The following is a 14,735-nucleotide window of genomic DNA, read 5'->3' on the forward strand; positions in this document are numbered from 1 at the left end:
ACATACTTGGCCAATCACAACGTTAAAAACAAGGCGACGATACAGACCGACAAACCAATCAGCCTCTTCCACACTTGGCTACAGTGTGGAAAAAAACGCCATGTGGATGGGGCGTGACCTACGAGTAACGGGGGAGTTGCCATGGCAGCTCTTGAGCTGTAACAACCAATCAGAATCGACTTGTCCAGAGTATTTAGTGGAGGGGGCCAATTATAATCATCCAGGGTGCACATGGGCACATTCAATTGGGAAACGGGGTCCATTACGGATCTGTAATGTGGTCTCGAATATACGCTTATAAAGGGTTCGTGTGATCCAAAATGGCGAAGTACTGCAGTCGGTTGCACACATCCTGCCCCCTTGACAACAGCGATTCCATATCGTTGTTGCAGAAGAAACTGACAGTCGTTCTATCCAATACTAAAACGGATTAATATGTCTTGTGTCCAATCGCTGAGAAGTTCGCACGGATAGGCTGGCAGAAGTACAGTAGCAAGCTGGTGCCGGCTGGGTCGGTGTTCGTCAGTAGCTAGCGACTTTTGTGCCATTTTTTCTCTAATAAACAAACCACTCTCGTCGCTGTCAGTCACTGATCAGTCCGTACAGTCGGAGCGGAGGAGCGAGTCTCACGTAACAAGCTGACCAGCAAGCCAAACTAGTTTAGTAATTTATCAAGTAAAGTTTGCTATTTTAATTTTAGTAGGACGATATTCGCTTTGAAGTTAATCCATTTGATAGTCAGCATTTCTGTAATGTTCTAGTTAGATTGGGACATTGATAGCTAATATCTTTAAACAACCAGAATAACTACAGTTGATGATCGCTTGCTCGGACGTTGTTTGTTGATCAGGACTATTTAAAACATAGGTGGCAGGCGAATACCTTCAGTTACTGTGTAACTTTAAAAATACAGCTAGATAACTAGCTCGCAATATATTAACAGGCGTTTTTTTAACATCAGTTAACTGACGTTAGCAACCAGGCAAAGGGAACTGGACAGGCATATTCAACGTTATTACTAGTTAGCTGAACTGATAACGTGCATTGCGAATAATTATAAGGTTTAAGGCAGTAATCAATTTGATACAGTGGACTAACTGCTAGCGTTAGCCATTGTTATTTGGTGCTTACTATCTGGTTAGCTGTGGTACTAACAAGCGCTAGGTTACTTTAGCAACCTAACTAGAAGATAAAGGATACCAGTTGCAATCTGCATTCATGTATCTTGCTTGCTAACGTAACTAATTGTTAATGTGTATTCATTAGCCTGCAAAATATAAACAACATTTTGTTTACAAAGGGTTTTCAAGAACAACAAAAACAATCCAGCCAGGTTGTTAAATAAATAAATAAAACGGCGTACAAACTACCAGCACCACGGTCGACGTTTTGCCTCGTTCACGAAGAAAAGGACAAAAGAAGTGCACTGCAAATTATCAGTGGCATTGCAAGACCAATACAGTTAGTAAGAGTGTACATCGGCGTGTCAGACTTCTTTTCATTTCTGACCCGGATTGTCATTTTATCGGTGTTATTGTGGAAAATGGCGGCGGTCGGAATGGTGCAGATGTTGATCGAAGCTGCTGAATATCTGGAACGGAGAGAAAGAGGTAAACTAATCATATTGATTACTAATATTTTATAGTTGTATTTTATGTGTGTAAAACTGTAAAATGCATGAGTACAAGCCGGCACATACCAGTTTACAAATGCACCAAAACAAATGGAAACATTGCATTGTTTCCGCCAAAATGATTATTTTTGTATTTGATTAATTGTGCATTTTGCATTTCGATCGTGTTAGGATATTCATGCATTTCATCTAGATTGGACGAAGCATGTAGCTATGAATCGACAGCTAAGGCAATGTTGTCGTAATGTCTGAGGTGCACCGTGCACGCTGCTACCAAAACAACTGTTAGCTTGTTCAACTATTGAGATCGCAGCCGTCAGTTTAAACAATAGAGGTTACTGTAGCCTGTTAGAAAGACGCGCTTGTGCAAGTGGCTATCTAAATAGCTGTTTCCAAAGCTTTCAGGAGATTCTATTACTTGCTAGATGCATGGGATCTGGTCTATCCTAGCGCCTGCATCCCCATCCGCGCTTTCTGTTGTGGTTTGACTGGGTAACGGGTTTACTCGAGTTCAGATGACATCATTGGACTGAACACGATGGATTCTCGCACTGAAGCAGCCGTTCACGCTCACACTGCAAACACGGAATCTGCGTTTTTGTCTTTAAGCGATGAAAACAAATGCTTTTCATGCATTGGACAGTGCACTGTCTTATTTATCCTGCCCATGTTATAAGCGACATATCCTCTGTCAAAGTCCTTGAGTGAAAATGTTTGTAAAAAAAGATTCTCCATCGTTTTTGCAGAGGCAGAACACGGCTATGCATCCATGTTACCCTACAGCAACGGCAAAGACAGGGACAGCCTGAAACGAAAAAATAAAAGCAAGAAAAGTTTCAACAGCAGGTAATTTGATTTGGCTGCACACCTTACGTATTTGTGTGTTCAGTGTTTGCATTCATATTCAGGGTGATAAATTCAGTGCAATACCTTACTTAGAAACATGGTACAGCTCTGTTATATTGGGGTTCTGTTGCAAAGCACGCATCCATCAATACAGCACCCCCCCCCCCCCCCCCACCCACCCACCCACATAGGCACACGCACACACACCACCCCATCTAGTCCAATCCCACCCGTTGTTTATTTCACTCGCTGTGCTCCAGATTCCTAACATCCTACAGAGACACACCTGAAATGAAATTAATTATCTCATGTACACCTCAAAAAAAGAGCGCATCTGGTGCCGTTTTCATGCTCAGTCACACTGCAGACGACTGCTCATCGGGACAAGGAAGGGTGTGTAGAGGTGCAGAGTCTGTGTGCTAGTTTCACGCAAGAAGAATGGGGAAGGAAAGTGTTAAACACGCATATCCAGTTTCCCCAAAGTGAACCTGAATCTAGATGCAGAAACTGGAAGTGTTTACACCACACCACTGCATTCCTCTGTTTCGTTTCTGTGGTCATCCTTTTGTAAGTGTGGTTTCATAATTTGTTGGTAAACCTTACTAACGTGTATGGCATGCAGACCTGTGGCTCCTGAACATATTAATATGAATATTTTAGAGCAGAGCTGCCCAAACCTGTGCTGGAGATCACCATCCTTTCGGCTTTCTCTCCAAACCCAGCAAATCACACGTCATTCAACAGCTAGAGCACAGCTGCCCAACCCTATTCCAGGAAATCTGCAACCGTCCTGTAGGTTTCACTCCCACTCACACCTCATTCACCAGATAGAGCTCTTATTGAGCTGCCAAATTAGAGGAGTCAGGTGTGCCAATTTAGGGTTGAAATGAAAACCTACAGAACGGTAGTCTCGGAGCGGGGTTTGGTGCGAGCGCGCGTCAGGCCAGATTGAGGTCAGTTCCGGGCGTCTGCACCAGTGAAAACGTCCCGGGACAGATGCTGTAGAAGGGCACGCTGTCCGCCGTTATCCAGATTATGGAGACAACCAGCCCCGAAAAGAGGCTGCCTAATCTGTGTGTCAGGACGTCCTGGTAGAGGGTGACTCCAGATAACGGGATATTAAAGCCGGGCTGGGGTAAAGCAGAGTTTGGGGCTATTTATACCTAAGCTTCTTGGTAATAGGAACCCAGTGTTGCTCAAATATTAGGATTGGCCTGATGGGTAGCCTGTGTTGCAGGCCTCTGTCTTGTACAAACAGAGAGTGAGAGAAATGGAGAGCACACACACACACACACACACACACACACACACACACACACACACACACACCAGTTGTGTTGTCTCTCACTGCTGCCATTGATTTGCATTCATTAGTGTAAGTAAACATGTTTTCATAGAGCACTGTGTACTCCCACCACGAGTTTGAGTCAATCTTTGTTGTTCACGTGCTGTAGTCCTTGTATGGTATCTTCTAGCTGTAGCTGTTGGAAAGCCCTGTAACCTTGTCCAGAAAGCGGAAAGGATCTCACTCCACACACTGCGCCACCCACCCCTCTGGTCCACTCTGGTCAGAAAGGTCACGTTAGCTGCTCTGCTGTGTGCTAGCCAGTGCTACCGGTGTAACACACACGTGTGTAGCAATGCATGTCTGTATATGGACACACCCTACTCCTAATCCACCTGCAGTTACACCCAGCAGCTAAGCTCTTTTACTCTATCTTACAGGACTCGTATTCAGCACATATACTATACACTGAGGTTTCCACATCGCATACTTCCGTTTCTATAAAATGATTGAAAAAAACTGGAATGGCTCATTTATAGTCAGGCGTGCTATGACACATAACATAACAGCCTCGATGGTCCTTAATATAGGGCTATGCTCTTGTAGTTGAAACCTGTTCCAAAGAAAGAAAACGAAAAACATTAACGACAAAATGGAGGCAGTGTGTGGTGTATTGGTAAGGGTGACTCAGAATCTGGGTTCCTTTCTCAGGTGTGCCCTTTAAAAAAATTTTAAAATAGAAAATTCATTCATTTGACCCGGACAATGCACATTAATAAAATTTCTGTAAATGTGCCCGAGATACCCAGGAAGGCTTGTTTTTGTCTATAGGCCCTGGGCTACACATGTCTGCTGTTCCGATGACTTGCATGTGAAGGCAAGGCAATTAGGATATTTTATTTATATAGCATATGTCATACACAAAGTGCAATTGAAGGGACTGAACACATCAAAAACAATCAAAGATGAGAAATTCTATAAAGAATAATAAAAGATAATGGGTGGGTTTCACAGATGCAGATGAATTTTAGTCCTCCTAATTAAGTTTACAAGTTTTTTATGGATGTTTTTTGAATCTCCATTCAAAATAGAATTTATCTTGGGAATAGTATCTGAATATAATCTGTATCTCAGAAACTGGCCCGACATGGGTGTCTCGGTGGCGCAGCCTGTAGAGCACTGACCGCATGCTCATTGCGAGCCGCGACGTCGGCGGTTCGAATCCGACCGTCTGACATTTGTCGCATGTCTTCCCATCTCTCTCACTCCCGTTCTTCCTGTCTCTCTATACTGTATACTGTCCAATAAAGCTGAAAAAAGGCCTAAAAAAACAAAAAAAAGAAAACAGGCCCAACATAAAAGACTATACAAATAATGAAATAAAAATAAATAATAATAAAAAGTCTGCTAGATGCCTGTAATGTGAATGTAATATCATTGTACATGTGTGATGGTACACTGGTTGTGCCAACAGTACAGAAATATTAATGGACTAGTAGAATGACATAAGCAGAATAATCAGAAAGAAAAACTAAATGAATAAATCAGGAACTAACAAAGGAGGATTATAGAGCTGGTAACAGGAGAGGGACAGTAGCATTTACAATTTCTATTAAATTAAAGAACCAGCGTTTAATTTAATCTATTCAAATGAAATGGGGTGCTGGGTACAGACACAATAAACAACCAAAAACTGACTGAAACGGAACAATAGGGGGAAAAAATAGCATTCATAGCATTATATTAGGTGTGTGTAGACTAATATATAGCTGAGCTGGTAAGATGATTTGGTATAAGATTCAGACCAAAAATGGAAGTGAGAATATTGAGGATGTGGAGTGACAGTTGGCATCCATGTCGATCCTCTGTTGGAAGTCAAAATTGGCGGACTTGTCGCTCAGCGGGAGGCTAGTTAGTCACTGTAAGAGGTGACTGACCCAATACACAGCCCGGGAGGATTACCACACTGAGCGGAAGTCTCCATCTCAATATTATGCAACAATTTTCCCTCTCAACACAATCCTGAAACACTAAAAAATGAGCTTTGTAACCGTCTGAAAGAAGTGAAGTTGTCACTTAGTGACGTTTAACAGGTTAAGTGAGTATTTGTAGATTAATCCTAAAGTGGTGGTTAAAGTAATTGGTTGATAGTCCCTCTCTTGACACCAGTGATGTCAGAAGTATTGTGAGGCTAGCAACCTTGTTTTCTAACAAACATGCAGTGCCCTGAAGTAGGATCATTCATTTGCTTTTTTTGGGGGTTGCACACTGTTGAACAAACACCAAAACACCACCCAAGCAAAATACCTCTAAGCTTTTAAGGATATCTACCTCTACTTCATTGATGTTAAATAGCTACATTATTTGTATCTTTCCAGGATTCCTCCATTTTAATTTCTAACTGAAATGCCAGCATACTGTATGTACTGTGATACTGTGGCTTGAGGTGTCACATGCAAGCCATTCAGTCATGGTGACTTTTTCCATTTGACCTGGTTAATTTTCATAAATATTAATAATGATCCCATTTTCATTAACCTTTCCCTGAAACCATAAATTGATTTTTCTTTGGCTGGGGAGCTAAAGTGCAGAATCAGGGTGTAGCTTGCATTCCTGTGTTATAAAGCTACACACATCAGTTTGTGCGGAGAGGTCTTATACTCACGCCTCTCACTCTCTCTCTCTCTCTCTCTCACTCTCTCCCACACTCCCTCCCTCCATTCCTCTGTCCTCCTCAGGCAGGATTTTTCCATTCTTCTCCAGTCCCTTCCTTCCTTCTCTTCCCTCCTTCATCAACACCCATGGGTAGCATGCTGTCACCTTCCCCCTCCGCTACACACACACACACACACACTCTCACACACACACACACACACACACACAAACAAACAAATGCGCACATTCACAAACGCACACACACACACACACACACAAATGTGCACACACTGTCTCACCTTCCCCCTCTCCTCTACACACACATACACTCTCTCACACACACACACACACACACAAACAAATGCAGATGCACACACAGACACACACACACACGCACACAAACAAACAAATGCGCACGTTCACAAACGCACACACACACACACAAATGTGCACACACTGTCTCACCTTCCCCCTCTCCTCTACACACACACACACACACACACACACACAAACAAACGCAGATGCACTCACAGACACACACACACTCACAAACACACACACACACACACGCACACGCGTGCGGATGCATACTCACATACACACCCGCACAGTCTCACCATCCCCCTCTCCTACACACGACCACCATGTTCCTTGTTCTCATCCCTGTACCTGAGTCTCCTCTTCCTGGATACCTGTCCTCCATGCTCCTGCATTCCCCCCAAACACACACACACACACACACACACAGTCTTTCTATTTAAAGAAATAGGGCTCACGCTGATCTGCAGTAAGAGACTGGCAGACCAGGCCCACATACCATAGTAAAACTGTGTCTCACCACCCAGGAAACTGCTGAAGAACTACAGCCAGATTTTTTTCTTTCTCTCTCTCTCTCTCTCTCTTTCTCTCTCTCTTTGCGTAAAGTGAATAACCGAAAAGCCATCGCTACAGCCAGCTTTGTGAAATGACACCCACACGTTCTCGAGTACCCACGTTTCAGAGAACACTGTAGTACGTCTTATCAGATCATTCATTTGCATAATGAGCCATTCTCCTGGGCCAAAACAGATACAAACAAAGCCAGTGCAAGAGTCTGCCACCGATTCCACTTTCAGGAGCGGAAAACCTTCTCGTCACGCAATTATCCTGGGGTTTGGCTGACTAAACGGAGCGTCTGGGGGAAGATTGTGAAATTGGCCCGGCCACTAATAAGCCCTGACACCCCCTGCTAGGGAATGCTGGGAGTCTCCACTGGAGCACAGCTATTGATTAATCACCTCCCCCCATTTTAACTCTGAATATCACGGCCGGCTCCCTTCAACTCAGTGAGCCCACCTCTGTACCTGTTTACCCAAGAGTGATTTCCTCCACCCCTCCCCCCTCCTCCGCCCCTCCTACTCTCGTCTCTCTCTCACTCCCCATCTTCCCTTTTTTCATGGCGGTGGTATGGGGGAGGGGAGTGGGCTCCTGGTGGTGGGTATTGGCATTTCCCCCTCCTTCCCCCCTCCCTCTCTCTCTCTCTCACATACAGTCTCTCACACATCTCTTCCCGTTTCTCTTTCTACCCCTTTCTGTTTCCCTCTTTTTCTTTCCCTTTCTCTCTCTCTCTCTCTCTCTCAGCGGTCAGACGGCCTCCTTTAACAGAGATGAAGAGCCATGTCCCCCAGCCCCCTCACACAGCACACGCGTGTACATGAATACACGCTACACGCCAGCATATAGGGCAGGTGTGCGTTTCCCGGGCCGATCCGTTTCAGGATCTCAGGCCGGCCGTCACTCTTCATGATTTAATTAGCCTCAATCTGACACTTTTCATAAAGTCAGGAGCCACAGCTATGGAGCCCTGGTGAAAATGATTTGCTGTGGTGCGTTGAAGCTCAATATATCACCAGTTTCCAAACCAATCTCAATGCCATTTTGGTATAGCTACGCTGCAGCATTTCTGTGTTATCGAAATGCTGCAGCCCCCCAAAAAATCTGCATGAAAATGAATGATTTCTTTTGCGCAAAAATAACTCAATTTAAATCTAACGGATCCCGACACAAGACCACTCATTCTGTCGGTAATTCTGAGACATACATGCTTTTTCTAATTTCACGACTGTTTAGTTTATTCAATCTGAGTTAGACCTCAAAATTCTAGACTTTTACAATTAATTATTCATAGATTTAACATGGAGAGACACAATTAATCGACAGACAGAAAAAGTGTGGCCCTTTTCCACTCCCATTCCTCCCTCTGGATTGGGATGTTACTGGGCACATAAAGAGTTAAAGTTTTGGGGCGCCTAGCTGACCTGTGTCTGTGGGTGAGGGGTTACTATGTTTGGGGGTACGCAGAGGTGGGAGGAGGGCCGGTCATGTCATCGCTGGCTGTGACCCCCTCACCCCCAGAAGAATTTGCCGTGCAGGGAGTGGAACACAGATGCCCTTCTTTCTCTCCCTCACACGGAGGATTGCCATCCCTCCATATACATCCCTTCATCCCTCAGTCACCATCTTAAGTGCAAGCCTCTCTTCTGGTCCTCTTGGTTGGCTCAGTTGCAGCACGCAAGATCAATTGAGTGCAGAAAAGTATTTAAATCTAGAAGAATTATGCATGTATTTGACCGGGTTCTGGTGGGGATAAAAATGAACTCTTATGTAATGAGTGGCACTAAATTCTGGTCCTCAGTTCAGGGCCTGTTATTCCACTTTTTCCCTTTCTTGACAATTGTGAGAGTGATACTGCGTGAAATAAGGATAATGAGATTGTGTGCGGTGTGTCTGTGGCTGTGTGTATGTGCAGTGTGTCTGTGAGCGAGCGAGTTTGTGTGTGTGTGTGTGTGTGTGTGTGTGTGTGTGCGTGCTGCGTGTGTGGGTGAGTGTGTTTGTTTGTGTGTGTATGTGTGTGCAAGCTGTGTGTGTGCTGTGTGTGTGGGTGAGTGTGTGTATGTGCTGTGTGTATGTGTGTGCTGTGTGTGTTTGTGTGGGTGAGTGTGTGTGTGTGTGCGTGCTGAATGTATGTATGTGTGTGTGTGTGAGTGAGTGTGTGTGTGTGTGTGTGTGTGTGGGTGAGTGTGTATTTTTACAGAGCCTGTGGGTCATGTTCACGGTCTCTGGGTGGCAGGTTTCTGAGCTTCGTTAGGCTGTGTGATTTATGGTGTGTGAAGGTTTGGGTCAGAGCTCCCCAGGGGTACATGGGGAGCGGAGGTTAGGATTTCAGGTGGAGGTGCAGTCAAGCCCCAGGTCATCCTCTGCCTCGACCCTTTCCCTTAAAGCTGTGGATCGACCAAGTTGTCTTCCTAAATGTCTTCCCGTTGTGTTTGAGTGATCGGTTCTCGTGTGGCTTTAGGGTGCAACCATAGCACCGTTACCATGGCTACGTTTGGGGTCTGTGTTTCTGGTTACTGTTGCCAAATTTACCACCCCCCTCTCCCCTTCCACACACACACTCCTTTAGAGCGCAGGTTAACTGGAACACACACACTCCTGTACATGACTTCATTTGAGATGGAATTTAATGCACGCCCCCCCCCCCCCCCCCCTCCACATATGCAACACGTGTACAGACATACAACACGTACGCAAATGCATAAACACGTACACATGCTCACTTGCTGCTTGGAGATTAGACTGTGCTTTCTTCTTTTTCTTCTTTTTTATTTTTTTATGAACATTATTTTTATCTATTTGTGCCTATTTAATGTGTACAAGCTTTTCATGTTTTCTGCCTGTGTGTGTAAAACACTTCACGTGCCTGGAAAAAAACGCGGAATTAATAAAGATATTATTGTAATGAAACCAAATGAATAAAGTTTTTGTAATGAAACAGTATGAATAAAGTTTTTTAGTGTAATGACACAGAATTAATAAATTTTTTATTGTAATGAAGCCAAACACTCACGGGCAGACCCGCTAATTCAAACAAATCTGCTTTGTGTCTCCCTGCAGGTCTACGCACAATGAAATGGAGAAGAACAGGTAGGTCCAGTTCTCAGGTAGTGTGTGTGTGTGCCTTTATCTGCAGCAGTGCAGGGGTGGTGCAGGCTAGCGTCTGAATGTTGGGTTAGTGTACTGAGGCTAGCGTCTGAACACTGCGCTAGCATACTGAGGCTAGCGTCTGAACACTGCGCTAGCATACTGAGGCTAGCGTCTGAACACTGTGCTAGCATACTGAGGCTAGCGTCTGAACACTGCGCTAGCGTACTGAGGCTAGCGTCTGAACACTGCGCTAGCATACTGAGGCTAGCGTCTGAACACTGCGCTAGCATACTGAGGCTCGCGTCTGAACACTGCGCTAGCGTACTGAGGCTAGCGTCTGAACACTGCGCTAGCATACTGAGGCTAGCATCTGAACACTGTGCTAGTGTACTGAGGCTAGCGTCTGAATGTTGGGTTAGCGTACTGAGGCTAGCGTCTGAACACTGCGCTAGCGTACTGAGGCTAGCGTCTGAACACTGTGCTAGCATACTGAGGCTAGCGTCTGAACACTGCGCTAGTGTACTGAGGCTAGCGTCTGAACACTGCGCTAGCATACTGAGGCTAGCATCTGAACACTGCGCTAGTGTACTGAGGCTCGCATCTGAACACTGCGCTAGCGTACTGAGGCTAGCGTCTGAACACTGTGCTAGTGTACTGAGGCTAGCGTCTGAACACTGTGCTAGCATACTGAGGCTAGCGTCTGAACACTGCGCTAGTGTACTGAGGCTAGCGTCTGAACACTGTGCTAGCATACTGAGGCTAGCATCTGAACACTGCGCTAGTGTACTGAGGCTCGCATCTGAACACTGCGCTAGCGTACTGAGGCTAGCGTCTGAACACTGTGCTAGCGTACTGAGGCTAGCGTCTGAACACTGTGCTAGCGTACTGAGGCTCGCGTCTGAACACTGTGCTAGCGTACTGAGGCTAGCGTCTGAACACTGTGCTAGCGTACTGAGGCTAGCGTCTGAATACTGCGCTAGCATACTGAGGCTAGCATCTGAACACTGTGCTAGCATACTGAGGCTAGCGTCTGAACACTGCTCTAGCGTACTGAGGCTAGCGTCTGAACACTGCGCTAGCATACTGAGGCTCGCATCTGAACACTGTGCTAGCGTACTGAGGCTAGCGTCTGAACACTGCGCTAGCGTACTGAGGCTAGCGTCTGAACACTGCGCTAGCGTACTGAGGTTGGCGTCTGAACTCTGCTCTAGATTCTGGATTTGGTTAATACTGGTTACTGTGCTGGTACCGGTTAGTGTGCTGATTGAGTGTGTGTGTGTGTGTGTGGGCACGCCTATGTGTGTGCGTTTGTGTGTTTGTATATGTGTTGAGTGTGTGTGTGTGTATGATATATTGTGTGATGACCCAGGAGACAAACAGAGGGGGCAGAGTCGGGTCTCCGCCGTGATGCTAATGAGCATCTCTCCCGCTCGTCCTGGACAAAGGGCTGTGCCGACAGGCCAGGGATCCCCGGCCCTCTGAATAATGTATGGCCTGGACACCCAAGGCCCGGGGCCAGTGAGAGAGAGAGAGAGAGAGAGAGAGAGAGAGAGAGAGAGAGCGTGCGTGCGTGTGTGTGTGTGTGTGTGTGTGGGCACCACCGACTTAATCAACTTACAGTGACGAACAATACAAAGGGCGGCCATTTTAGCTTCCTCCCTACTCTCCCCTGAGAAAGACTGTTGTTCTCAGGGTATTCTAGCTGCCAACTGTGGCATGCTAGTTTGGAAGTTGATGTATTCTTCAAGGGTTCCGATTGTATCTGTATGGTTACACTAGGTCTCGGAACTGTACTGTCCTCTCAGGTCCTCTGCGCACTTGTACTTGTGTTTGATCTGCACTTCGTTGTACGTCGCTCCGGATAAGAGCGTCTGCTAAATGCCATGTAATGTAATGTAGAAAGACGACCTCATCAAAACCCGCTTCCCTCCTCATCCGGAGGCGGCAGAGGAATCTCTAGGTTTGGGAGAGGTGCCTCGTTCCCAGTCCCTCCAGCTTTGGGGTCCCGCTCGTTTTCAGGGTACAGTGTTGTAGGAGAGGGAACGTACGGGTCCAGTTAGCCTCCATCTTTTGGGAGAAAAGCGGACTTACTGCTCGGTTTCATTTAGGGAAAACTTGGATGCAACCTTTTCCGACTCGTTCCTAAAATATATATGGAATATCTTTGGGCGCGTTCGTTCTGAGGATTAGAGCAGAGGTTGCTCACGGTGCTGAAGTGGGAGATGCAAACGCCGGAAGGGTTTTCTTCACTTCCACATAATGTAGGAAATGTCTTTTGGAATTTCCGCGGGCGGAAAAGGCGAACGGAAAGAGAGGAACATTTTGCTTCGCCTCCCTCCAAAGAACGGCTCCGGCTGCTCGGACACACAGACGCCCTTCCGTACCTCGGCATGTTTTTCGAGGCAGTAAAACTCAGTCCTGTTTGGCTCTGAGCCAAACTCGCTACTCTACACATTAAAACATGCTTTCGGATGAGACGCTAAACCGACGTCCTGACTCACTCACGTGGTTGTTAAAGATCGCATGACACTCTTCGCAAAGAGCTGGGGGTTCCCCGGTGTCCTGGCTTAATTCCCAGCCTGGCTCTCTTAACCTGGCACCTAATTCTGTGATTTAATTGCCAAAAATATGTTCTCTCCCTCACAACCTTAGCTGATGCATGGTGAGGTTTCTGGCACAAAATGGCAGCCGTGCATCTCCCAGCCTACACACTGGTGGTAGTTGAGGTGAGTTTCCTCCTCATCACTGTTAAGCACTAGGAAAGCGCTATATAAATGGAAATATCTATATCTCTACTTTATTTTAGAACAGGGAAGCTTGTTATGCCACTTTCAAGCACTACTTCCCACCTGGGGGCTCCTCGTTCTGGGGAATGACCTCACAGCACCACCAACAGTCTTTACCTTGACTCTTAGAACGAGGTGGTGTCAGTTTTAATATGATGGACGTGTTTTACGTCATTGGAAAAGAGAACGCAGATGTGGTGGTGCAGAAATGTACCGTGGATTTGGCTGACGGTGCTCTGAGATGCTCCAGGATTCGGAGAGTGGGCGGCGAACAACTCAAAGAATGCGACGGACCTGAAGAACTGCTCGTGCCTATATATAGTTGATGAGTTCAAAAACAAAAAGAAGAAATTCTCAGAAAACGAAACCATTACAAGTTGTAGTATGGAAAGAATTTATTTGTTTGTGTGCCCGTTTCAGTGAAAATGAAAGCAACACACAAAGCAGAAGAGCTGGGGAGATGGTTTTAGAGAAACGGAAAGCTATGTATGAAGTTTTTTCAATCCAGGTTGAAATCTGTGGTCTTGACTGTGAAATTGCACCACACTAGCAACCGGTGGTGTTAGAGATTTCTGAAAGCTTCTCCTCCTCAGCCCCTGATTGGTGGGGGGGGGGCACACCCCCTGGCCAGTTTCATACTGACACTCAGTCATGTGCCCTGGGGGGGGGGGGGGGTCAAGGCTGTCAGATTCTGTCCACTTCAGACGGGGGAACCAGAGTTTACACAACTTTAAGGTCAGGCACAGTCTTAAGTAATCACAACTCTCTGCATGCACGGACGCACACACAGACACACGCACACGTTTGCTGTGTAGAGTACACCACCGCCTTGTGTAACGGTGTGTCCGGGCCCTGGAAGCCATCGGTCGTGGGACTTGTGGTGTTTTGCCGCGGGGGGGGGGCAGGTCTCGGTTTCCCCTAATCCCCCCTGGAGCCGCGACGGAGGGTCTGTTTTCAGCCCGTAAACGGACAGACGCTCTCTCTCCACATCACCAGGCCGGGCAAACTGCTGCCACAGGCCTTTCTGTTAACCCTGAGCATAACCGCCATCTACACGCTCGCACACACACACACATACACGCGCACGCACACACACACATACACACGCTCACACACACACGCGCTCACACACACGCTCACACACACACACACTCACACACATGCTCACACACACACACTCACACACACACATTCACACACACACACACATGCACGCACACACGCACACGCTCACACACACACACACACACATGCTCACACACACACACACACACACACAGACACACGCTCACACACACTTACGCTCACACACACACACACACACACACACAGACACACGCTCACACACACACGCTCACACACACTTACGCTCACACACACACACACACACACACACACATGCTCACACACACACACACATACACACACACACTGGTTTGGAGTTGTCTGATACCGTCTTTTAAAATCTTAAAAAATGTCTTTACTGCCATTTTGCAGTAGAGCACACATTTCAGCCCGTGTGTTCTGCGCTGGCAGGTCTGCGCTGGGCTGAAGACTCGCGCATGTG

General features: G+C 46.4%; 1 protein-coding gene across 1 annotated transcript in view; it reads left to right on the forward strand.

The window, feature by feature from the left end:
- The first annotated feature begins 538 nt into the window (after positions 1–538).
- mxd1 (MAX dimerization protein 1) overlaps positions 539–14,735 on the forward strand; it is a 20,757-nt gene continuing 6,560 nt past the window's right edge. The window contains exons 1-3 of the mRNA XM_061260266.1: positions 539–1,610; positions 2,380–2,479; positions 10,353–10,382. Of these exons, the coding sequence (XP_061116250.1) occupies positions 1,544–1,610; positions 2,380–2,479; positions 10,353–10,382 (197 nt within the window). The 5' untranslated portion in view covers positions 539–1,543. The remainder of the gene's footprint in view (positions 1,611–2,379; positions 2,480–10,352; positions 10,383–14,735) is intronic.

This window comes from Conger conger, chromosome 11, assembly GCF_963514075.1.
Source record: "Conger conger chromosome 11, fConCon1.1, whole genome shotgun sequence".
Lineage (NCBI taxonomy): Eukaryota > Metazoa > Chordata > Actinopteri > Anguilliformes > Congridae > Conger > Conger conger.